The 23,299-nt window shown below is 57.1% G+C and overlaps 2 protein-coding genes, 1 long non-coding RNA gene and 1 other non-coding gene across 8 annotated transcripts; 3 read left to right on the plus strand and 1 right to left on the minus strand.

The window, feature by feature from the left end:
* Nucleotides 1–3,952: 3,952 nt before the first annotated feature.
* LOC113602728 (uncharacterized) lies at nt 3,953–16,355 on the minus strand. Of its 4 annotated transcripts, XR_003424214.2 has the most exons (3): nt 8,612–9,461; nt 6,472–7,831; nt 3,953–5,831 (listed from the first exon to the last, which is right to left on the minus strand). It is a non-coding gene; the product is annotated as an uncharacterized LOC113602728 (long non-coding RNA). The 4 variants fall into 4 exon arrangements; XR_008300513.1 differs by lacking the exon at nt 8,612–9,461 and adding an exon at nt 15,948–16,355 and having other exon boundaries at nt 3,953–7,831; XR_008300512.1 differs by lacking the exon at nt 8,612–9,461 and adding an exon at nt 15,626–15,892 and having other exon boundaries at nt 3,953–7,831.
* Nucleotides 7,542–10,980, plus strand: LGALS1 (galectin 1). The gene is made up of 4 exons (XM_027070798.2): nt 7,542–7,693; nt 8,931–9,010; nt 10,317–10,488; nt 10,783–10,980. The coding sequence occupies exons 1-4, from the start codon at nt 7,685–7,687 to the stop codon at nt 10,927–10,929; spliced, it is 408 nt and encodes a 135-aa protein (XP_026926599.2). The 5' UTR covers nt 7,542–7,684; the 3' UTR covers nt 10,930–10,980.
* NOL12 (nucleolar protein 12) lies at nt 15,554–21,760 on the plus strand. 2 transcript variants are annotated; one of them, XM_015079154.3, is made up of 6 exons: nt 15,554–15,712; nt 17,068–17,173; nt 17,575–17,623; nt 18,166–18,308; nt 19,546–19,643; nt 20,065–21,760. In XM_015079154.3, the coding sequence occupies exons 1-6, from the start codon at nt 15,630–15,632 to the stop codon at nt 20,228–20,230; spliced, it is 645 nt and encodes a 214-aa protein (XP_014934640.1). In that variant the 5' UTR covers nt 15,554–15,629; the 3' UTR covers nt 20,231–21,760. The 2 variants fall into 2 exon arrangements, with proteins under 2 accessions (XP_014934640.1, XP_053082745.1); XM_053226770.1 differs by lacking the exon at nt 15,554–15,712 and adding an exon at nt 15,890–16,250.
* On the plus strand, nt 18,747–18,876 carry LOC113602914 (small nucleolar RNA SNORA21). The gene has a single exon (XR_003424442.2). It is a non-coding gene; the product is annotated as a small nucleolar RNA SNORA21 (small nucleolar RNA).
* Nucleotides 21,761–23,299: the final 1,539 nt, after the last annotated feature.

Genomic DNA, 23,299 nt, shown 5'->3' on the forward strand with positions numbered 1-23,299 from the left:
GCCCCACGCCCACCTCTCTGCTGTCTGCTCAGAACCTGCTTCAGATCCTCTGTCTCCCTCTCTCTCTGCACCTCCCCCGCTCATGCTCTCTCTCCCTCTCAAAAATAAATATTTTGAAACGAAGAACGTGGCGGAGGAGGGAAACACTCTTCTGGGCTTTGGGTGCGGAAGTTGTTGGCAGCCATTCTGTGATCATGAGACCCACCCAACAGACTTCACTTCAGGTGGCAGAGCAGAAAGATGGGAAGAACTTGGGGCTGGCTGTTTCCCCCAACTTTTTAATTTTAATTTTTTAAGTTTATTTTATTTATTTTTGAGACAGAGAGAGAGAGAAAGAGGGAGACAGCGAGAGGGGGAGAGAGAGAGAGAGAATCCCAAGCAGGCTCCACACTGTCAGCACAGATCCTGATGTGGGGCTCGAGCTCACCAGCCCCGAGATCATGACCTGAGCTGAAATCAAGAGTTGGACACAACTGACTGAGCCACCCAGGCGTCCCAATTTTAATTTTATTCTAAAGATGTTATTTTTAAGAAATCTACACCCAACATGGGGTTCAAACTCACAACTCTGAGATCAAAAGTCCCATGCTCTGCCAACTGAGCCAGCCAGGTGCCCCTTCCCCAACTTTTAATTCAGAAAAAAAGTTTGTTGTTTAATGTTTCTTTATTGAGAGAGAGAGAACAAGCAGAAGAGGGGCAGAGCAAGAGGGAGGGAGAGAATCCCAAGCAGGCTCCATGCTGTCCACGCAGAGCCCCACACGGGGTTTGATGTCATGAGCAGGGAGATCATGACCTGAGCCAAAACCAAGAGTCGGACACTTAACCCACTGAGCCACCCAGGCACCCCCAGAAAAGTTTTAAACCAACAGAAAAAGTGCAAGGAAAGTACCATAAACATCCATATGCCCTTCACCTGGATTCCCAGTTAATATCTCAGGAAGCTGATGACCCCAATCCACGAAATGAAACAACTCCTTCCCACTACACTCTCTGGTGTCCATAGTTTCCCGGTTTTGTCTCCCTTCTCCACCCCCACCCCCACCCCCATCCACTACCTTCTTGGTGACCAGAAGCCTTAGGGGGGCTTTCTGGTGACTGCATGATGTTTCCCTTTGGAGGTGGCTGTGAGGCCAGTGACAGGAGCTCAGATTCACTGAAACCTGAGCTCGGCCTAGCATCACCTTCCCGCCTAGCACTCTGGTGATTTCATTTTCGCCATTCAGAGGAACCACAACCAAGGGATGGTCCCTGTGTGTGGCTTTTCCCTCATTTCCTTATATGTCCAGTAGACCAAGTCCCCGCGAATTGGAGTCGTCTCTAAATTCCATGGGTAACTTTTACCATGAGTAACTCAGCACCACACAGCTGCCACGTGGCGCCTCGGCTACTTGGGAACCGAAGGTTCCTCATCCCTGCCCTTCCTTTCTCTTCCCAAACCACATGTTTCCATGAGCCTGGGCGGTTCTAGCAAATCCCACTTCTCCGACACCACCTAAAAGGGAAAGCTGTTTCCTCTACCCGCAGAACACTTCTGACACCAGATGTATGGGTTTTCCTGCACCGAGGAAGTCTGTAGCCTTCTGTGGACAACTGGGTGTCCTAGAATTCGATCCTGGCACCACCCAGAGTTAGTGAAGACTCCACAGGTCCACAGGTTAAGGGTCCAGTCCCATGAGACTCCCTTTCCCCCCACCTCCGCCTTCCTCCTCCCCCCATCAGATGCCACTCGAAAGTCCCGGGTGTCACCTGAGCTTCTGACCAACTGGCTATAAATTGGAAGTTCCCAAAGCCCCCTTCTCAGATTCAATCATATGCTGTAACAGCTCACAAAACTCAGGGAAACACTTATGTTTACTGGTTTATTATATAATAAATGATATGTAAAGATACAGATGAACGGCTGGATGGAGAGATGCACAGGGCAAGGTCCAGAAGGGTCCCAAGTGCAGGAACTTCTCTCCCCATGGAGTTAGGGTGATGTATGCTTGCCAGGAACTTCCAAGGGATTTAGGAGCTCTGTGTCAGGCACCTGAGTCAAAGACCAAACATTAAAACAAAAGACGTTCCCAGCTCTTTTTGTCACTTAGGAAATCCCAAGGGTCTTAGGAACACTGGTAGGAACTGGGGTCAGAGACCAAATATACATTTCTTATTATCTCATACCCCCCAAGTTTTATTTTTACTGTTTTTTTTAATGTTATTTTTGAGAAAGAGGAAGTACAAGCTGGGGAGGGCCAGAGAGAGAGAGAGGGCGGAACAGAGGATCCCAAGCAGGCTCTGTGCTGACAGCAGAGAGCCTGATGCGGGACTCGAACTCACAAACCAGGAGATCATGACCTCAGCTGAAGTCAGATGCTTACTGGAGCCAAGCAGGTGCCCCTTCCCCAACTTTTAATTCAGAAAAAAATGTTTGTGGGTTTTTTTAATGTTTATTTTGAGAGAGAGAGGGCATGAGCAGGAGAGGGGCAGAGAGAGAGAGGGAGACAGATTCGAATCCCCAGCAGGCTCCGTGCTGGGCCACCCAGGTGCCCCCAACTCCCCAAGTTTTAGTTTAGAGAAGTTTCAAAACAGCAGAAAAGGTGCAGCAGTGGGATAATGAACCTGGATCCCCAGTTGTCGATATTTGACCAATTTGCTCAGTCACCCTTTGTATATATCTTGCACTGATTCACTTGAGAATACTTAGCAGATGTTAACACTGTTCACCCCAAATCCTTTAGCTGGCCTCTCCTAGGGGCAAGGACTAGTCCTGGATTATGGCCACATAGAAAAGCTAGGACTGTCTCCGCAGCCATGCTCCACAATCATACAAGAACCTAGATCCTGGATGATTTCATCGAGCCACTGAATCAGCTGCCACGGAAACCTCCTCGGTCCAGATTTTTGTGATGTGAAAGTTTCCCTTAATTTTAAGATGATTTCTGTTGATGGGGCACCTGGGTGTCTCAGTCAGTTAAGCGTCTGACTTCAGCTCGGGTCATGATCTCACGGTTTGTGAGTTCGAGCCCCGCGTCGGACTCTGTGCGGACAGCTCAGAGCAGTGAGCCCGCTTCGGATTCGGTGTCTCCCTCTCTCTCTGCCCCTCCCCCACTTGTGCTCGCGCTCTCTCTCTCTCTCTCTCTCTCTCTCTCTAATAAACATTTTTTAAATAGTTTTTAGAATGATTTCTGTCGAGTTTTCTGTTACTTGCCACCCAAAAACTCTCCTGATACGCAGGCCCCAGGCATATTCTAGAAAACATTAAAATGCTCCCCCTTCCCCGTAAGTCCCACATTAAATATAGGCGGGGCGGGGAGGTTGCTATGCATTTCCAAAGTATTTTTATACGTTTGCTTGAGACATTATTTGGCCAATGGGGATCTAAGGTAAGAGTGACCAACCTCTAGGAAGACTTGGACACACTTTTGAAATAAGAAAATTCAACCCAAGAAAATTGTTTCCAAATGTTTCCGTTTTTACCACCACCAGGTTTTAAGCCTGAGTAAAGGTTGATTCGTTTCAGCTTTCCAGTTTTACCATTCCAGAGCCAATACATTTTTTCTCTTCAGGTCTCAAATATTTTCTAAGCTCTTAAAGAGCTCTCCGCTTCCTGCGAGTCTATAATTATGGCAAAAGAAAACGTTACAAAAATAAAGACTCATGCCTGAGCCCTAGAGGGCTAATGAATGGCAGGGCCTCAACCCCACCCAGACCTCCTGGGAGAGGAGAGGTAGTTCCCCAAAGATGAGTGAGGGCCTGTAATCAGAAGGGGGACAGACACCAGGTGGGAAGGCAAAAGTGACAGAAGCCCACTGTGTGTGGGGAGGTGGCTGTCTGGGCAGCAGACGAAGGCAGGGAGGTAAGACGGATGGGCAAGGTAAGTGGAGGCTGGGAGAGTGCCTGAGCTTAGAGGGCATCCCCCCACCCTGCCACAGTCCCTTCTACCCTTCATGGAGCAGGAGGAAACGATCACTTGTTTTTTACATTTATGTAGTTTTGAGAGAGAGAGTCCGAGCACAAGTGGGGGAGGGGCTGAGAGCGAAGGAGACACCGAACCCGAAGCAGGCTCCGGGCTCTGAGCCGTCAGCACAGAGCCCGACGCGGGGCTCGAACCCACAAACCCGCAAGATCATGACCTGAGCCGAAGTCGGCCGCTTAACCGACTGAGCCACCCAGGCGCCCCGGAAAAGATCAGTTTTTGAGGTCCAGGTATCCCTGGATCACGTTCTTTCTTTGGCTCCATAGACGGAAGTCACTTCAGCCCTAGCTCCCTGTGTGACCTTGGCCAAGTAGCCGGTCTCTTTGGGTGGCTTCTGCTCCATCCTTAAATGAGGGAGCAGATCAGGTGCAGAATCTCTGGGGTCGTTTCCTGCTCTGACTTCTAGGACTTAGGAGCCTGCTCTGGTCACCTCCACCATCCCTGGCTGGGCCAGTCAGGTTGGCTGAGGGGTGTGGATGGTGTTTCAATGCGTCTGGCAGCCCTCCCTGCCACTGCCGGCTGGAGGAGGGACTGCCTTCACATGGGCAGGGCAGGAGCGGGCAGGACAGGGCAGGAGTCGGCAGTCTGGGAAGGGCCGCGCTGGCCTGGGTCCCCTGTCCAGAGGTGCTGAGCTCATTTCTAACAGCAGCGGCCAAGGTCCAGCCTGTAGAGCTGCCTGTTAGAAAGGGGGAATATTCCAGAGAGTTCACTGCCTCTGCTGCAGAGCAGTGAGGGAGAAAGAGAGCCCCCCTGGTGGGGAGCCTTGGCCTTGAGGGTGCAGAAGAGAGAACTAATGTGGAGCCCCCCACACATCACCTCTGTAATCCTGCAGCCAGTCAGTGAATGCTAACGTTCCCACTTTCCAGGCCTGGAAACAGGTTCAGCGAGGGTAAGGTCCTTGGCCGCAGTCACAGCCAGGCAGCCCCCAAATTAGGACTCGCCTCCCTTCTCCCGATTCTGACACCAGCTTCATTCATTTCAGGGCCCGGAGCGGCTTCCCTGTGCGGTACATCCCAGCTGGCAAGCATCAGGCAGAGGGGAGGTGTAGATGAAATGAGATAATGTATGAAAGCAAGGCGCCGGGCACAGGGCCGGGCAGATAAGTGGGTGCCATCGCTAGGAGGCCCCGAGGACTGGGCGGGAGCTCGGCACACACAGTGCACCTGGTCCCTGCCCCCACCCGGGAAAACCATGACCCCTGTTACAGGGGACACTGGAATCTGGAGAGACTCCCTGCTCCAGCATAGGCAGGCAGGGACTGTTGGGGGTCAGGTGGGGGTAAGAGGGAGACTTCCCAGAGGTGTTGACCCCAGAAAGGTAAGCTCAGCCTAGAAAGAGACAAGAGGGAAGCTAAAACCTTCTGAGATTGCGGGGGGAGGGGTCGGGGTGGGGAATCACCTATTTAGTGCAACAGACATGAATTCCACCCCGTAGCAACCTTGTGTAGGAGAGCAGGGTTTCACCTCCCCAGTTTACAGATGGGCAGACTGATTTGCCAGGATGCCCTGGGGGGCGGCGTGGCAGGGCTGGGACCGGATTCCAACTCCCCAGACTCCCAGAGGGGCCTTTCTGGAGGCCTGTTCCCCACGCCATGCTGATTCTCTACCAGCCCTCAGCTGGCCAGACCCTGCAGAATAAAGCAGCCCCTCGTCCAACAGCAAACGCTTCGTGGTGCTGGGCCTGTCTTCCAAGTTGGGGGAAGCAGGGGGGAAGCAGCTCTTGATGCCCTGGGAGCCCACCTGCTGGGCTGGGACAGCCAGCCAGACCCACGCGACGCAGCCAGGAAAGGACTGTGCCGGAACCACCTCTGCTCCTCGGTCCAGGACTCCTCAAATGCCCCTATTGCTTGATCAGGCGGAGGGTGTCCGTGGCCCTTGGAGGGGAAGCACACAGGAAAGGCCTCGGAACTGGCTCCGCCCACCCCCTCCCTGCGTTGAGGTTTAGGAGAGGCCCTGGAGGAAAAACTGAAACAGCTGTGGTTGGTTTCGGAGGCTTGGTCTCCGAGGGGTGATGGGCTCAGACAGGGGGTGGCCTGCGTCGAGGCCCAATGAGCCCCCCCTCTTCCCACTCCTCCTGTGCCAGGGGTGGGCTTCAGTCATCCGGAGGAAGGTGGGGTGGAGGGGGGGGCAGCGGAGGGCCTGGCCTCCAGATGTGAGTCTCTCCTGGTCCACATCTTCGGTGCTGGCAATTTCAGAAGGGAGATGGCAATGCGGAGAAGGAGGTCCCAATGACAACTCTCCGAGTAAGTGCCCCACCTTGCCTAGTGCTCCCCATCCCCCTCTCTCCTCCTGGCTCCTGGGTATGAGGTGAGCACCCCTCCAATCCACCCTCAACTCTTGCTGCAGCGATCTTCCCTGTAACTTGTGTCTGTCCTCAATACTCACCTTCCCTATAACCTTCTATGGCTCCCCAGCACCCTCAGTTAAAACAATGCCCAAGCCCCTTAAAGAGGCCCTTCATGATCCACGTACTGTTGGTCTCCTGGCCCCATGCCCCATCTTTCCCCAACATACCCCAAACTCCAGCCGTGCCCAGATGTTCACTGTTCCGGTCTGCGCCCTTGCTCACGCTGGAAAGCCAGGCCCTCCTTCTTCATCCGTCCTTCAAAACCCACCTTCTTCACACTCCGGACAGTCTCCTTGGCACCACGGTGCTTGTTCATGACTCCCCTTAGAGCCAGCAACATGCTACTTACTCAGGTTCATGGCCAGGTCCGGCCCCAGCAGTGTGCTACCTGAAAGCAGGGGCTGGATGGAGTTCACCTTTGACTCCTCACAGGCCAGCGCATAGTAGATGCTCAGTAAAATATGTGCTAAATGACTAGAGAAAGAAAAGGCAGTGCCTAGCCTTGGAGAGACAGATGGGAAGAGAGCAGAAGGGGGGGATGTTCAGAGGGGGGACCCCAACCCTTCACCGCTCGGCCCATCCCGGGCCGCCTCGCAGGCCTGACTCTCAGGCAGGAGGCTGTCAGGCAGGGGCTTTTGGAAGATCCCCAGCAGGCCCCTCAGGAGGACTGAGGCCTGAGGCCTGAGGCCTGAGCCCCGGAGGCAGCGTCAGGCCTGGCACCCTGCCCAGCCTTTCTTTAGCGCTAGCGAGAAGCCTGAACACCAGCCACAATCCCTGCTTCCGGGGGAGGCCCGGGTGGGGCCAGGGCCTTGTGGTTAATGGTCCTGGGCTCTCTGCAGAGGCCTTGCAGCGCGGCCACGCCCTGGTCCCTGCCAGGGCAGCCTCAAGAACCCCAATTCTAATTCCCTGAAGGACCCTGTATCCCCTCAGCCATCTTCTCTGGCTACCCCCGGAGCTCGGCCTGCTGGCCCTAGGCCCCCTTCCCGCCAACTCTCGTGCCTAACTCATCCTCAAACTATTTTCCATTGGCTTCCCCCAATCCCTGCCACAGCACAATTTTTTGGGTGGGGGGTGGGGAGGGATGAAGGAGAATGGGAGGTGGAGCCTGGACCCCGGGGGGAGTGGTTAAAGAAGAAGGGGGTTTACCGCTCCAATTGGTCACCTCTGCTCCCGAAGGGCTTCAAAATTCCATTGACTCCGCCTCCAGTGGGGCCCCCTTCTCTGTCCTGACTTACAATTGGTTGGGCGCCCAGGGGGGCGGGACTCACCGGAGTCTGGTCCAGTTAAAAGGGTGGGAGCGGCCCCGGGGGCCCATCTCTCTCCTAGAGTCTTGAGACCGCTGGTGCCGCAGTCCGCAGGAACATCCTCCTGTCCTCAGTCATGGCTTGCGTGAGTGCGGGGACCCCGCTCCAAGGCCCAGGGATGGCGTGGGGGCAGAGGAGATTAGGCGCAGATGATCTGGGTTCTAGTCCCCAGGGTGTGGCTTTGAACAAGGGCCTTCTTTCTTCTGGGCCTCAGTGGCCCCGTCTGTAAAATGGGGGTGGGCGCCATGGTCCCCAAAGGCCTTCTCTGGCTTCAGACTTTTCTGAATTCCTCCAGGATCTGACAGCACAGTTATTTCTGCCAAGGTTTGACATTTTGCAGCTCCCTGATAAGTGGGAGTGAGAAGGGTGTGGCCAACTGGTGAGGTAGGGAGGCACTTTAAGGACGCCGAGCCGCTGTCCCTTTCCCCCTCCTCCACCCCAAAGAGCCTCCTGTCCCCTCCCCCTCCTGCAGCTGTCCCCAGTCGCTGGGCCAGGGCAGAGTCATCCTCTGCTCCAGAGAGCTCTGCAAAGTCGCCAGGATCTGAGACAGGCTGCCCGGGAGGGCGCCTGCCTGGGTTAGTGGGTGGAGGGTGGTTCTGTCCAGGCTAGTCGGGTGGGGGCTGGGTAACCCTCCCCGCCACTCCCCATGCTGGGAGATGGGTGCTAAGGGAGAGAGAAGGAGGCAAGCCTCTTCCACAGGCCCCGAGGGAAAGGGTTCACGGTTCTGGCAGAAGGAACCACTCATGCGGGTCAAGTTGTGCGCTCAATCTTGCTGTGCTGAACCAGCCAGGCTGCTGACTCCGGCCGGTGCGCCACTCTCCCTTCTGCAGAGGGGCCTGGCTGCGCCCCTTAGGGGTCTCTTCTCCAGCCCCTGCCCCTCTCTGCACCGAGGGGCTCGAAGGGGATGGTGGGGGATCGCCCAGCCCCGGGCTGTTTCCTTTCCAACCGAAGGGCGGACCTCTCCATCCCCCTTCCTTTGCCACCAAATCGCAGTGTCACTCACTCCGAGTCAGATTCTCTCCATCTATTAAACCAAGGGATGGAGCATAGCCACTCTGAATCCAAAATCCTCAAGCCGAACCGCAAAAACTTCAGATCTTGGCTTCTACGACCTCAGTCGTGTTACAGATAGGAAAAGGACCCGGTTGGGAGCAGGCACTTGCCCAGGACCACACAGAGAAAGAGTCTAGAACTTGCTACCGATTCCCCAGGCTTTCCGCAGGCCGGGTCAGAGGATCCCGGGCGGGGACGACCCCACCCCGCCGCCCCACCCCCGGGCACTGCGTCCTCTAACCCGGCTGGTTGTGGTCTCGTCTTTGCAGGGTCTGGTCGCCAGCAACCTGAATCTCAAACCTGGCGAGTGCCTCAGAGTGCGGGGCGAGGTGGCCCCCGAAGCCAAGAGGTGAGGGGGTGCGGATGGGGGGCGGGGGCAGGCGGCTTGGAGCCCGAGGGTCCGGCCCCGCGCCTGGCAGGGGCGTGGCCGGCCAGGCCCCGCCCCTCCCTCCGGCTGCGAGGGGGGTTGTCGGCGGTGGCGTTTTCTGAGTGAGTCACTTCCTCCGCGGGGTCTGGACGCCCCCTGTATACTCGCCCCCTTCCCTCCCTGCCGGAGCCTCTTAAACTAAACCAGCTGCGGCCTCGTCATCTACCTTGGCTGGCCCTGCCCCCACTGTGCGCGCGAGCCAGCCAAGGCCGTGGCGGGGGGGGGGGGGGGGGGGCCGGGAGAGGGAACGAGGGGGTGTCGCCCCGCCCTTGGCCCTCGGAGGTCCTTCTTTCCCGCGCTCTTCACTCACTCAACCTTTCGTCCCTTCGGTCCTTCCTTCCTTCGTTCATTCACGAGGCCAGCTGCCTAGTTTCTCAGCAGCCATGTGACCTTGGACCAGTCCTCCAACCGCCTGAGCTTCAGTCTTACCCTATCACGGAGGGGGCAGGTGGTGGTGTGGAGGAGGTGAGATGCTGGATCTCTCTCTCTCGGGGATGCTGGTGATGACCAGCGGACGTTAGAAAGAGCCGTACATTTCACGTGCATTGTCCATTTCATTCTTACCCCCACCCCTGGTGGTGTTGCTATTGTCTCCACTCAGCAAATGTATTATTGCTATTATTATTTTTTTTAAGTTTATTTATTTTGACAGAGAGAAACAGTATATGCAAGTGGGGGGTGGGGTGGGTGGGGAGGAGGAGAGAGAGGGAGAGGGAGAGAGGGAGAGAGAGAATCCCAAGCAGGCTCTGCACTGTCAGCACGGAACCTGATGCGGGGCTGGAACCCATGAACCCGGTTATTGTTATTATGTGTTTATTTGCGCCATCATTATTGAGCACCTTCTGTGTGTCGTCATGCTGGGCACCGGGAGTGCAGAGATACACCAGACAGGACACTTGCCCTCCCAGAGGTCACCTTCTGGAAGGAGTCCCCATCCTTGACCAAAGGGACACTAACGTCGGTGAGTGAGAGCCTTGACCGTCAGTACAGCAAGACCCTTAGCGATCCTTCCTGTACTGCCCCCCATTGTGCAGATGAGGAGACTGAAATCCACAGAAGGCCAGGGACTTGCTCAAGGTCACACGGTAAGGACGTCAGGGCCAGAACTAGAGTCCAGGTGTCTTGCCTCCCCGCTCAGTGATGGTGCACTGAGTGGCACCGACTGGTCAGTCTGCGGGGGCTGCTGCTGGCCGAGAAGGCCTCAATGCCCCCCTGCTCCCCCCCCCAGCTTCGTGCTGAACCTGGGCAAAGACAAGGACAACCTGTGCCTGCACTTCAACCCTCGCTTTGAAGCGCACGGAGACGTCAACACCATCGTGTGCAATAGCAAGGACGCCGGGGCCTGGGGCGCGGAGCAGCGCGAGTCCGCCTTCCCCTTCCAGCCTGGGACGGTCGCAGAGGTGGGCTGGGGTCTGGGGGCAGTGGGCTGGGGCGGAGCTGGGTATGCTGACTAAACACCTAGGTCCCACCCTCCCCTCCCTCCTCTGCCCCAGCCCCCTCCCTCCCCTCACTTGCTGCCTGACGGCCAATGAGCTGAGCGCCAGCCCCTCTCCCAGCCTCAGCAGCCCCGCCCAGGAAGTGGGGCTGCTGTTAGGGCTCCTTGAGGAAGGAGCTCTCGGAGGGCCCAGGACCTGCCGGCTATGACTGCCGAGCACGGGCTCCACCCCACTCACTGCCCTTCTCTGCCCGGCCAGGTGTGCATCTCCTTCGACCAGGCCGACCTGACCGTCAAGCTGCCAGATGGACACACATTCAAGTTCCCCAACCGCCTCAACCTGGAGGCCATCAACTACCTGGCAGCCGATGGCGACTTCAAGATCAAGTGCATGGCCTTTGACTGAAGCCAGCCGGCTCATGGCCTCTAATAAAGGCAGCTGCCTGTCCTCTCCCTAGCCCAGCCTCGTGTCCTCGTGTGTGTGTGTGTGTGTGTGTGTGTGTGTGTGTGGAGGGGGAAGGGTGCAGGAAAGAGGGTTGCCACCAATTCCCCCAGGCTCCGCTCCTTTCTTCGATTCCATTCACCTCCTCGGTGCACACTCTTAAGTGCCAGGGACATCTTCCCCTGGGTCCCCAGGGCCAAACAGGGAACTCAGTGCATCAGAGGGGACTGGTGTCTGCTAAGTGAAACCCAGTCACAGTCCTCAAACAGCTCCCAACCCAGTGAGCCCCAGCACACAGTAGGTCCTCAAAAGATGCCGAATAAATGAAACCAGGGGAAAAGAGGCTTGGACAGACCGATCCGTGCCATGGTTATCTGATGGCACAGGGGGAGGGGGAGGGAACAATCCCTGAGGCTCCCCTCATTGGCTTTCATGGGCCAGAAAGAGATCTGGTTCAGAGTGTGGGGGCTACGAGCTGCGTGGCCTCGTGCATGTTAACTGACTTCTCTGAGCCTATCGGAGGGCTGTCCTGAAGATGAAATGATGTGTGAAGCAGGACAAGTTTAATGCCTGGCACAAGGTGGGGAGCAGTTTCCCATCCCTGCTGCACTACCTCGCGAGACATTCTTACCTGAATTTGAAGGGGAGGAAAGTGCTTCTGCATGACGACAGGACCCCTTGGCCTGCACCGGGCCCAGCTGAGCCCTGTGGGGTTCCCCAGGCATCCCAGTTTTCTGGGGTCCAGGCCACATACCCCAATGCTGGAGTGTAAGGGCAGCCAGGGTGCTAGTCTGGAAACTTCTGGTTCCGTGGCCCCGGGGCAGGACCCTCATCCCGACTCTGGGAAAGATGGGCTTGGGCAACGGGCCTTGGCCTTTTTTTTTTTTTTTTTCTTTTCTTCTCTTTTTCCTAAGTTTATTTATTTTTAGTAATCGCTACCCCCAATGTGAGACTTAAACTCATGACCCTGAGATCAAGAGTCACATGCTCTTCAGACTGAGCCAGCCAGGCAGCCCCTGCTGGCCTGTTTCTGTAGAGGAGGAACTGGGGTGTGAGGGGACCATGCCAGCACCCCCGCCCCTGCGGAGAACCGAGCAGACTTGCAGCTTAGCCTCTAGGCCCCCAGAGGCCTCCTGCAGGGCAGAGGAATTCGGGGAACTCACTCGGCCTGAGATGAGGTGTTCATGTGTCTCTCCTCTTGGCTTCCAAAGAGGACAGTCTTCAAGACCCTCCAGGCTCTGTCACCCCAGAGGGCGGTGTTTAACCCAGCCCATCACACTTACTTGTCACAAGTGATGGTATCTGAGCTGGTGGCCGGGCCACCCTGCAGACCTGCAGACCCATTTCCCAGCACCTCTTCCTTCCTGCTCCCTGCTGCAGGCCCCTACCTCCCTGAGAAACAGCCCCCAGAACCGAGCCAATGTTTTGGATGACTCAGGCTCAGAACCTCGGTGTGGGCTCCCCCCAAACCCTAGGGCACTATCTCCTGAGCTGTGTGTGTATGCGGGGCGGTGGGGGGGTGGGGGGTGGGGGGAAAGGCTGGCAAATTTCATTCTCCGGGCAGCGCTGGGTGTGGGACTCACTGTGGCACTTTTCCACCCCGAGACTTAGTTTCCCTATCTGTAAAATGGGAGTCAGTATTTGCACCTGAGCCCTTTTGGGTGGCTGATTCCCATCTCAGTGGGTCCCCTAGGGAGAACATCCCTATAAGACGGCCCCAGGAGGATGGAGTGCACACGCTGGGGTCTGCCATGAGCCACACCCCATCTCCAGGCTCTCCTGGGGCACCCGAGTGGCCGCCTGAAGGGAAACAGCTTTGGAAGTCTGGCTGTGGTGGCGCGCCCTCTGCTGGGCAACGGAGAAAGTGTCTCTTGGACTGTCTTTTCCGGGGCCTGGGGGTTCAGCCCCACTGATGCTCCCTTAGGCGGGCTGAACACCCACAATACACCAGGTCTGGGAGGCACTACAACGGGGCAGAGGAAAGCCCTGGGGCAGATAGGGAATGAAACCACTGGGTTTGGAGGAAGGAAACTGGGTTCAGAGTCAAACACACCTGTGTTCAAACCCCAGTTCCATCACTGTGTGTCCTAGGACCGGTTGCTAGACCTCTCTGAACTCAGTTGCCTCATCACCGAATTGCAAAAATACTCGTATCCACCCTGTGGGATTGTTGCAAAGATTAGCTGAAATAATGTAGAGAAATGCATGGTGCCCGGCACCCAGTAGGTGCTCAGTAACCATAAAAATGATTTCAAAGGAGAAACCCATCCAAAGAGGGGTAGGTGTTTTAGACCATGAGCTGCCATAAAGGGCTCTCAAGTTTTGGAGTCTGGGTGGGGTACTAGGCCCTTGTCTCCTCTCCTGGGGCAAGGGGACCTGAAATGCCCTGGGAAGTGTGGAGTAACGGTGCCTGCCTGAGGTGGCAGGCTTCGCTCTGCACTGGAAGCTTCTGGACCCGAGGTCTCCCAGAGCTCTGCAGGGGCAGGCAGGCAGCAAGGGCTGGAGAGCCAACCACCCAGAGCTCCCCACACAAGGTCCTGCAGAAGCAGCTGTCCCCTTCCTCGGTCCCCGTCTCTGTGCCAGGCTGGAAGTTCGGAGAGGACAGAAGTCAGGGAATGGCTCTGCACCCCACTTACTACTTGAGCCACTTCGGTCAAGGCACTTCCCCTGCCTGAGCTTCCGTTTCCTCACCTGTATAAGAGGGGCGAGAGCAGCGTGCGAGGCATGTATTGCTTATACACAAGTCGCAGGGAGGTTGGGAAGGTCAACTGAGATAATCCACGGGAGGCCCCGAGAACATTCCTCAGCACAGAGGAAGACTGAACGGGTGGACCGTGGAGAGGGAAGGAGCCCAGGGAAGTTTATGATTTATCAAGTCCTGCGGCACTTTTCATCTATAGCCAGTCTGCTTGGGGCAACGGAACCTGGTAAACAGCAGGCAGCAGCCCTGAGACCGGGGATCCAGGAGGAAGCCCAGCATCGCTGGGGGCATCACCGGAGCCAGGGCAATGCTTCTACCCAGAGGGAGGGTACCAGGGGTGTTTTAGGGTGTGGCCACTGAGGGGCAAAAAGTCAGAAGGGCAAGTGTTCATCACCCTGAAGCCCCAGCATTGGGGCAGTCCCCTGCTGTGCCCAGGGTTCGAGGATAACTTCCTCTCAGCACCCAGCATGGAACCCTTCAGGCAGAGCCCCCTTGTGAAATGGGTTCGACATTCACAGAGAGATGTACCCACTGTGTGCCTGGCCCCTTCCAAAACCCACGGTCAGGGTCCGCATCTTGCCCTCCAGAGCGGGCACGCGAGCTCCTGGGGGAGGGATCCCTCAGGCCAGTGGCCCAGGGAGCTAGACCACGAGGCCACAGACTCAGGTTCAAGTCCCAGCTTGGACACAGAGTAGCCCTGTCACCTTGGACACGTTGCGTCTGCTGAAAGAACACGTCTCTTCTCCGTGTGCCTGGCACACAGTAGGCACTCAATGCACGTGTGTTTACTTGCTCTCTGGGCTCCCGTTACTTGTCAAAGGAGAAGGGGGCGGAGTCTTAAGGGCCTTTTATTCCTCCGCTGTCCCTACTCTCAGCTAGTTCTGGGGTCACCTCCTCTGAGAAGCCCTCTGCACTGGAGGAGCCAACACTGACCTCCTGCAGCCTCTTGTGCTTCTCCCTGCACTGTGACCCAGCACTGTGACCCTGCCAGACTGGCCAGTCTTTAAAAGCAAGGGTAGCAGCTTGTCTGCGGCACCCAGCACAGATGAACTGAGATAGGGGATTCAGGCATACAATCCTAGTTACTAAAATGCCCCTGCAGGTGGTGTTCTACTGAATGCCTTCACATGCGTGCCCTCATTTTCAGTAGAGGATGTGCTGTTACACCCCCATGGCACGCTCCGGGAAACTGACACACAGACAGGGGAGACTGCTTGTGTCGCAAACACGTGCGAGGCATGTCTTACTTACACACACTGTGACATAACTCACCTTTCCTCAGAATCGTGGTTCTCAAAGTGTGGTCCGTGGACCAGCAACCCCTGAGAACATGTTAGCGATGCAGATTATGGGGCTCATTCTAGACCGGCTGAATCAGGAACTCAAAGCGGGTGCAAAGCCATTTGTGTTTCAGTAAGTCCTCTGGGGGATTCTGACGCAAGCCAAAGTTGGAAAACCACTGCCTTGCAATAACCCTACAAAGTCACTATAATTATCCCCATTTTACAAATAGGCCAACCGGGGCAAAGCAAAGGCAGTTGGTCCAGAACCACAGCTGTACGTGGACTACCAGGGTTCTAATCCAGATAGTTTGGCCCCAGAAGTGTGCTCTTGGGAGACCACCAACGAGTTGCCATGAGAATCAAAAGTAGGATCAGAAATATTTGGCCGGTTTACTAATATCTCCGTACTGAGCACCTACTGCACGCCGGCCACCGTGCTAGGCTCTGGAACCTCGCTTTCGCTGTTGCTAGTCTACGAGACGGATTGGGGTTAGGAATCACGGAGGGGGAACACCCAAAACGCAGGGCTGGGGAGGCCGGCCCCGCGGCCCCTTTAAAAGGCGGAGCCTGAGGAACGGAACGACGGAGCCTCAGTGCGCGGCGCGCCCGAGAGAGTAAAAACGGTACACCCGGAAGTGTCTTAGGCGTGCGGGCGGCGCGCTGCCGGAGGCCTCACCGCTATGGGCCGCAAGAAGAAGAAGAAGCGAGATGGCGACGACCGGAGGCCGAGGCTCGTTCTCAGCTTCGACGAAGAAAAGCGGCGGTGAGTGCCAAGCCTGGAGCGTATCTCCTTCGGGCTGCCGGCCAAGGCCACGGCCTGGCCCGGGCGGCTTCCACTCACGCAGAGGTCCCTTCCGGCCCCTCCCTCTTGGCGTGGCCCGTTGCCCCCCCCCCCCCCCCCCCCTTTCGACACCAACCCCCACTGCGGAATGGAAGCGGCCGCTGCCGGCCCCCAGCGTGGGGAATGGAACCGCCCGCCCCGCCCTTTCGTTGCTCACTTTGCACCTTGCTCCTGCTGTGTGCGCTTCGGCTGGGAGCTGGCGGCTCGTAGCGGTGGCTTCGATCTCCCTAGCCCAGCCCAGCCGCCCCACACGCGGTAGACTCAGCTGTTGGTGATGAGTGATGAGTGAATGAGATGAGAGTGGCTCAAGTTCACGTATTCACTCGTCAAGACGTGTGCTGAGCTCCTTCGGTGTGTGTGCCAGCCTGATCGTAGGACCCCTGAGTTGGACCCCTGAGCCTCAGCGTCCAGTCCGTCAGATGCTATCCATTCAGAGTGCCACTTTTGCATATGGTAGCGGGTCAGCGAAAAACCTAGTGTTGGGCCCCGGAACGTTTGGGGATGGTGCAGCCAGCACTAGAGAGATGAGAAGGAGCCAAGATCAGATAGGAGAGGGGAATGCTGGAGCATCGTCAGGATACACAGGGTGGCGTCAACAGGCCCTACAGTTGGGTCCAGGGGGCAGGTGTCCTGGGCAAATGTGCCAGTCCGGTGGAAAGTTTGCAGATGTCTGGATGAGGGTGGCCTTAAAAGTGGCCTTGCTAAGGGGGCGCCTGAGTGGCTCAGTCGGTTAAGTGTCCGACTTCAGCTCACGGTTCGTGAGTTTGAGCCCCATGTCAGGTTCTGGGCCGACAGCTCGAGCCTGGAGCCTGCTTCGGATTCTGTGTCTCCCTCTTTCTTGCCCTTCCCCCATTCACACTCTGTCTGTCTCTCTCAAAAATGAATAAACGTTAAAAAAAAAAAAAATTAAAAGTGGCCTTGCTAGAAATGGCTTAATCCCCTGGGTAGTGGAATTTGGCAATGTAGAAGGGCCCCCACTGGCCCTGTTGCTTGAAGTCGAGAGCCTTGGCGGGTGGTGGGTGGAAACAGGCAGCATCTCCCTCTTCTTCCTAAACTTACACTCTCTATGACCTTTCGCAAGTGACCTAGCCTCTGTGTGCCTCAGTGTCCCCATCTGTAAACTGGGAATTGGTACCTGCTTACAAGTTGTGAGGAATACGTGAGTTAAACCTGTGTTAATTTTCGGAGCAGTACAGAGGTAGTGGTTTTTCTCTCCCTGGAGTGAGCCTTCCTTTCCTTGTGTCCCCTCCTGACTCTCCCTTGCCTCTTTCCTGTAGGGAGTACCTGACCGGCTTCCATAAGCGGAAGGTAGAGCGGAAGAAGGCAGCCATTGAGGAGATCAAGCATCGGCTCAAGGAGGAGCAGAAGAAACTCCGGGAGGAGGTACAGGGGGGAGGAAGGGGACTAGGGAGACAGAGAGAGAGTGTGTGTGTGTATGTATGTGTATATATATATATCTGAATATATGTATGTATCTGAATGTATATATATTTGAATATATATGTATCTGAATATATATATATATATCTATATGTGACTCCCAAGGGATTTACAGCCTTGGTTAGCCTTAACGGGTATCTTCAGGAATGAGGGGAGGTGTGGGCAGACCTGGGGAGCAGTTTGTACACGGTGGGCCCAGGTCTGGGGAAGGTTTAGGATGGAATCTCCTACTGTTTCATCCCGAGCCACACATGGTCTCACTCACTCTGGAGGTGAGCAGTGCTCTTGCCTGGGGTTGACCGGAGAGGCCATACTCACTGTGTTCCCTTCCCTTTTGGCTTTAGCGCCATCAGGAGTACTTGAAGCTGCTGGCAGAGAGAGAGGAGGCTCTGGGTAAGTCCCAGCTTTTGCCCTGACCTGGAGAACAGCTAACAGGCCTAGGCTTTTTTTTTTTTTTTTTAATCCCTTGGTGGGTGAAAGGGGAGAGGTGTGGGGGCTGCACAGAAGCCAACTGCCCTAGCTCTAGGCGTCTTGGTGGTGACCTGGGGGTCACGGGTGGTGTTCAGGGACGTCTAAACATGAGTGGATCAGAGACGAGGAGGACAGACGTCTTGGGAAAGCGATTCCTTAGCAGAAAGCCCAGTTTCTGAGGCCTGGAGGGACTAGGGGTAGAGGGAATGGGCAGCAGCAGCTGCTGGGGTCACATCGGGTTTGTCCTAGATGAGAACCAGATGGTCTGAGGTCCCCCTGGAGCATCAAGGGAGGAGTTGAATCACTTACATTTGTCCACAGGCCAGGCTCTGGAGCCGGTGACTTCCCTGGACACTCTCCCATAGAGTAGCGGGGGCCGCTGCGCTCCAGGGCTGGGAGGGGGGTTAGAATCTGGTCACTTGTGCTATGAGGCTGCGACCCGCTTCTTTGCCCACCTTGCGCAGAGGAGGCAGACGAACTGGACAGGTTGGTGACAGCAAAGACAGAGTCGGTGCAGTATGACCATCCCAACCACACGGTCACCGTGACCACCATCAGCGACCTGGACCTCTCGGGGGCCCGCCTGCTTGGACTGCCCCCACCCGAGGTGGGTGTAACTTCCGGCCCCAGGAGGGAAGGGGCCCAGGTGCAGACTGGCTTGTCGGGGTTGCTAAGTGCTGGCCCATGTCCTGGGGATTGCAATGCCGGGGGCTCTCTCCCTGCTGGGCGATCGTTAGAGCCCGGACCACATCCCTGGGGCTTCCAGAAGCCAGTTCCATGCCTGAGCGGCTGTGGGAGCGTGGGCAGGTGTCTGCCTTGCCAGCTTTCCTTTCTGCCCCAGTAAGTGGGGGGAGGGGGGTCACTGGTGATAGCGCCTGTCTCGTGGCGGTTGCCGTGAGTGTAAAAGCGGTTAATCCGAGAGAAGCACCTAAGATCGCCGTTTATTGTGGTCACTCCGCTGCACGGTAGCAGTCACACGGAAGTTGTCAGGCTTTGAGCTGGGAGGTGTTAGCAGGTTGCAACCAACATTAAAAAAGGATTCCCCCCCCTTTTAAAAGCACTCAGCGCGCCTTGACTAATGACGCACCGCCGTCACTAAAGGGCGGACTGAAAACGCTGCTTTTGGGTGAAGCGGCAGCGTGTCGTGTTCCGCTTCCGTTGGTGGTGTCACAAGCTGTTCGCCTCGGGGGCGGGGGCACCGACTGCTGGGGGTGTGAGCGAAGGGAGAGGCTTGGGAAGTGACAAGGAAGGAAATGCTACGCGGACGGACCGGCCTCAGCTCTCGACAAATAAATACAAGTGAACAAGTAAAGAAAAGGAAAGAGAACAGAACGTCATTGAAAACATCAAAAAGCCTCCCAGTTAAGTGTCATCTGAAATGTTTGTTTCCGGCTGAAGTTGTGTCTGCCTGGCTGTGTGGGCCTTTCACGGAAATACCTGTACGTACATGGTTACGAGGCAAACCACACTTCCTGTCACGGGTTCACGTGTCCTTAAGTCCTGAGCTGCTGCCTTGTCACGCCCTTAGTGGTCTCGCCCTCACCTTCTGTTTTTGTGCTCATTCTTCCGCACAGTCCTCCCGGCCTCCGCTTACGGTGGACGGTCAGACGTTCACAGGTGGAAGAACTCGAAAACTGGGGGTGAGGCTCTGAGACACAGCTCTTCCCCGTGTGATCCCCGCTTTGGGGGCACACGTGGCTTTTCCACCCGCAGCCTTCTCCGAGCCCCCGAGCCAGGCCTCGAAGCGGCAGGCCATGCCCTCACGTGACATAGCCGTGACTGCTTGGGGTCAGGCTTCCCGACCTGCCACTCTGTGTGACAGTCCTTGTCCTGTGCTTCTTTAGCAAGCGGCCGGGCACGGGTCCGAGGAAGAGGCGTCATCCACGGAGAAGCTGACCAGAGCCTTACCCCGGAAGTCCAGAGATCCCCTCCTGTCCCAGCGGTGAGCCCTGGCCTGTCCTCCCCTATGACACTGCTCCCTCATGGCTGACAGTGGTGGCCGGGCCTGTGGAGTCACCTCTTGCTGGCCTGTGGCGGGGGGCACGGGGCAGGTGTGGAGCCTGGAGCAGCCGCTCTGCTTTGCCTGTTGAGGAGTCCCTCCCTCCTTACTGTCCCCCACCTCCACTCCTTGAGAATGGCCAGCCCTGGGTGCCTTCGGTGCCTGGGGTAAAGGCCTTTTCATGAGCTGAGGAGCTGGCAGGGCCTCTGGGGTCAGAGCCGGCTGCCTTTGGCATGCGTGTGGTTCTCCCGGCACTCAAGGCCTGTTCCGACGTCCTCCGTGAGCCAGGCAATCAGTCACCCTGCCACCCAGCCTCCCACCCATGCCTTGTTCCCAGCCTCACCAGCCTTGCACCCTCCTACAGGATCTCCGCTCTCACGGCTTCGCTGCATGCACACAGTCGCAAAAAGGGCAAGAGGAAACATCCCCGACGGGCCCAAGACTCCACCAAGAAGCCCCCGAGTGCCACCCGTACGAGCAAGACCCAGCGCCGCCGGCTGACGGGCAAAGCCCGGCACAGCGGAGAGTGAGCCCCGAGAACCAGGCCACGCCCCAGCCTGAGCTGTCAGGGGCTGTCCTGTCTCCGCTTGGCGGTCCCAGGAACCCAGCACTGCGGGGGTGACTCTGCGGCCCCGGCTTGGGAGGCAGTTCCTCTGTGGCCCAGAGCTTGGATGCTGGAAGGGGGCAGGCAGCTGAGAGCTGGCTTCCCTCAGGAGGAGACTTCAGAGCCAAGTCGGGGGCATCTGCCTTAGTGGGAAGGCTTCCCACTGAGCCATCCTCGGATTTGTGAAGCTAAGTGCCCCTGTGGTCTGTTTGTCTCTGACCCTGGTGCCACGTGCCCAGGGCAGGCTTCTGAGGGGGTGGAACCTGTCGGGGAAGTGGGTCCGTCCTCACCGTCCAGCAGTCTTCCCTGTGGGGGTCAAAAGGTCGTGTTGGGTCTGGGCCCCCTCACCCGGGCTCCAGGCCAGCATAACCACTGCTAGGGTCCGGAGTCGTCCTGCTGCTCTGTGAAGCGGGCCGCCGAGGCAGGTGGTTGAGCGTTGCCAGCCTCTGCCCGTTACCAGCTGAGGCTGTGGGTCCGGCCCTTCTCCGAGGCCTCCTTGGTCCCCTCAGCTGAAATCGAAGTGCTGGAAGCAGATGAGTTCCAGAGCATTCCCCACCCCCAAACTTGGGCATCCTCCCCAGGCTTCCAGCAGCTCGCGGAGAGACACCGACCAAGGCGTGATTAACCCCTTTTAAAGAGAATGTGTCTCGACTCACTCGAAAGCGTGGTGGTTCCCAGGCAGACCCCTCAGGAGGCCAGCGGGTGTTCTGCAAGGCTGCCGGGTTTTCACGCTCCCTCGTCCCTTTCTTGTCCCCACTTGTGAGTGAGCCGCCTGACCCCCCCCCCCCCGTCCCCTGACCGAGCAGGGTGGAATCCTGCCTGCAGCAGGTAGATAGATGTACGGTGAGGACCGCTGGAGCACCTGTCGAGGAACCCCGAGCCGCCACCAACCTCTGCCCCTTGCTGGCTCCTGGGATTCTGGCCCGGAGCGCAGGACCTGTGACCTGGCTCTTCAGCCCCTTCCACCTGCTCTCTCTGCTGCCTCCCAGTTCTCGGGGGTGGGGTGACTCCCTCCACCCAGCCGACTCCACCCTGGGCAGAGGGTGGGGCCCGCCGGCAAGCTCTCCAGGTGGTTCCAGCGCTCAACCCAGGGCAGCGAGCGTGAGCCTGGCCCTCACAGGCCTCCGGGAGCAGAACAACACCCCGGGTCCGAGGGATTCGTGCACACAGCAGGGCTCGGGTTCAGATCCTGGCTCGGCCCCTTAGCCTCCGTGTGAGCCTCGCCGTGCTGACCTCTCTGGGTCTGGCGCCGTGCATAAGATGGCAAGACACCTACCTCTTAGGGCTGCCCTGGGGCTGAAAGGAGCCACTTCCCAGGCGCACCTGCAGCGTGCCTATGGCTGCCGCTGAGACATCTGACCCACGTCTCGTCTCCCATCCCCAGAGACACGGGGTCGCTCACCACCCACATCTACAGTTTGTGCCATTTACAAGTATTAAATTCTCAGCCACTCTCTCCTGTGTGTGACATCAGTTCCTCCAGCAGACCGAGGAAACGGAGTCAGCGATTTTGCCAGTCTTGGGACCAGAAGTGGTGGAATCAGAACCCTCTGGAGAACTTGTCTTTTCTCCCCGGAGCCCCTCAAGCCTCCACCTGGATTCTTTCCTCTTGCCGCCGTCCCATTGTGTAGGCCTCCTGGGCTTGGGGCTTCCGGGAGCTTTATAAAGAAGGATTGGGTTTAGCTGCATATAATATGAAACAAAATTTAAAAATAACTGGCTTACTTGAGAGGAGCTTACCAGGGAAGTAACTAGCCTGGAGCCGGGGGGCTGGGATGGCAGACTTTTTAGCCTTTTGTGCTATTTTTTTTTTTAATGTTTGTTTATTTTTGAGAGAGCACAAGTGGGGGAGGAGCAGAGAGAGAGGGAGACACAGAATCCGAAGCAGGCTCCAGGCTCCAACCTGCCAGCACAGAGCCCGACGCGGGGCTCGAACTCATGAACCGCGAGATCATGCCCTGAGCCAAAGTCGGACGCTCAACCGACTGAGCCCCCCAGGTGCCCCTGTTTTGTGCAGTTTTTAACCCCTGCCTTCCACCTCGTGGTCCAAGATGGCTGCTTGAGCCTCAGCCATCACACCTGCCTTTCAGCCAGCAGGTGGGAGGACGGATTGAGGAGCATGCCCCTCCTCCTTGTAAGAACCTTTGACCCCTGTCAAGTGCCATTAGTCCAGCAGAAGTCAAAGATGGGGCAGGAGGAAGAGAGCGGACTGTGGTCCGTTCTGGAGAACCATGTTGCCAAATAAGAATTGAGGCTTGTGCTACTACGGGGAGAGTCGGTATTGGGGTACAAGCAGTGGGGTCTCCCCCGGGAGCTCAACATACGAGGAAAGGGCTGTTGGGAGGGGATCCAACCGTATGGAACTAGAGCCACAGCAGACGCTTTTCTGTTCCTGGGCGACTGCACTGAGCTTCCCCGACGTGTCAGGCCAGTGCTAGGAGGAGCAAGGCCATCCGCTCAGCAGAGGACAGGCTCTCCCGGTAGGTTGTGCTTTGGGGTGGTTGAGCCCTCCCCAGGGGGACGCGTGGGCAGGCCTGGCGGAGCTACCTGCCTGGGGGGCAACCACGGAGGAGACGGTTCCGGGGCGGCGGAGACCTCTGCTCTCATCCTCTCCAGAGCCCCCCCGGAGCCTCAGCGGCTCGAAGCCCCCGGTTGGACCGTCAATGGCTCCGGCAGGGGCTTCCCAGCTTCTGAGCTGAAGACCTCACTGCCTTGTTCAGTTGTGAGCAGGTCCCGCGTGACAAACGTCCTCCGGGTTTTGAGCCGACATCTGCCTCTTCCAGATGTGGTAGGCGCCCTTTAGAAGTTCACGGACTGCTCACAGCCTCTCTTGCTCTGTTCTGAGCCACCTCCTCGGGGAAGCCTTCCCTGACCCCTCCTCCAGACCCGGGAATTAATCCTTTTCCCACGTGGGCTGCGCTGACACTTGGTGTTGCCTCCTTTCAAACACTGAACATATTGTAACCTGGTTATGTCTGTCTCCCAACCCCCCCAC

The sequence above is a fragment of the Acinonyx jubatus genome, chromosome B4 (assembly GCF_027475565.1).
Source record: "Acinonyx jubatus isolate Ajub_Pintada_27869175 chromosome B4, VMU_Ajub_asm_v1.0, whole genome shotgun sequence".
Classification (NCBI taxonomy): domain Eukaryota; kingdom Metazoa; phylum Chordata; class Mammalia; order Carnivora; family Felidae; genus Acinonyx; species Acinonyx jubatus.

Excerpts from the sequence above, each read along its gene's own strand:
- LGALS1 (XM_027070798.2), top strand. Across the intron at positions 9,011-10,316 it reads GTGGCCCCCGAAGCCAAGAG|CTTCGTGCTGAACCTGGGCA; the intron begins GTGAGGGGGTGC and ends TCCCCCCCCCAG. Across the intron at positions 10,489-10,782 it reads AGCCTGGGACGGTCGCAGAG|GTGTGCATCTCCTTCGACCA; the intron begins GTGGGCTGGGGT and ends CTGCCCGGCCAG.
- NOL12 (XM_015079154.3), top strand. The coding sequence starts at position 15,630 with ATGGGCCGCAAGAAGAAGAAGAAGCGAGATGGCGACGACCGGAGGCCG. Across the intron at positions 18,309-19,545 it reads TTGGACTGCCCCCACCCGAG|CAAGCGGCCGGGCACGGGTC; the intron begins GTGGGTGTAACT and ends GTGCTTCTTTAG. Across the intron at positions 19,644-20,064 it reads GATCCCCTCCTGTCCCAGCG|GATCTCCGCTCTCACGGCTT; the intron begins GTGAGCCCTGGC and ends ACCCTCCTACAG.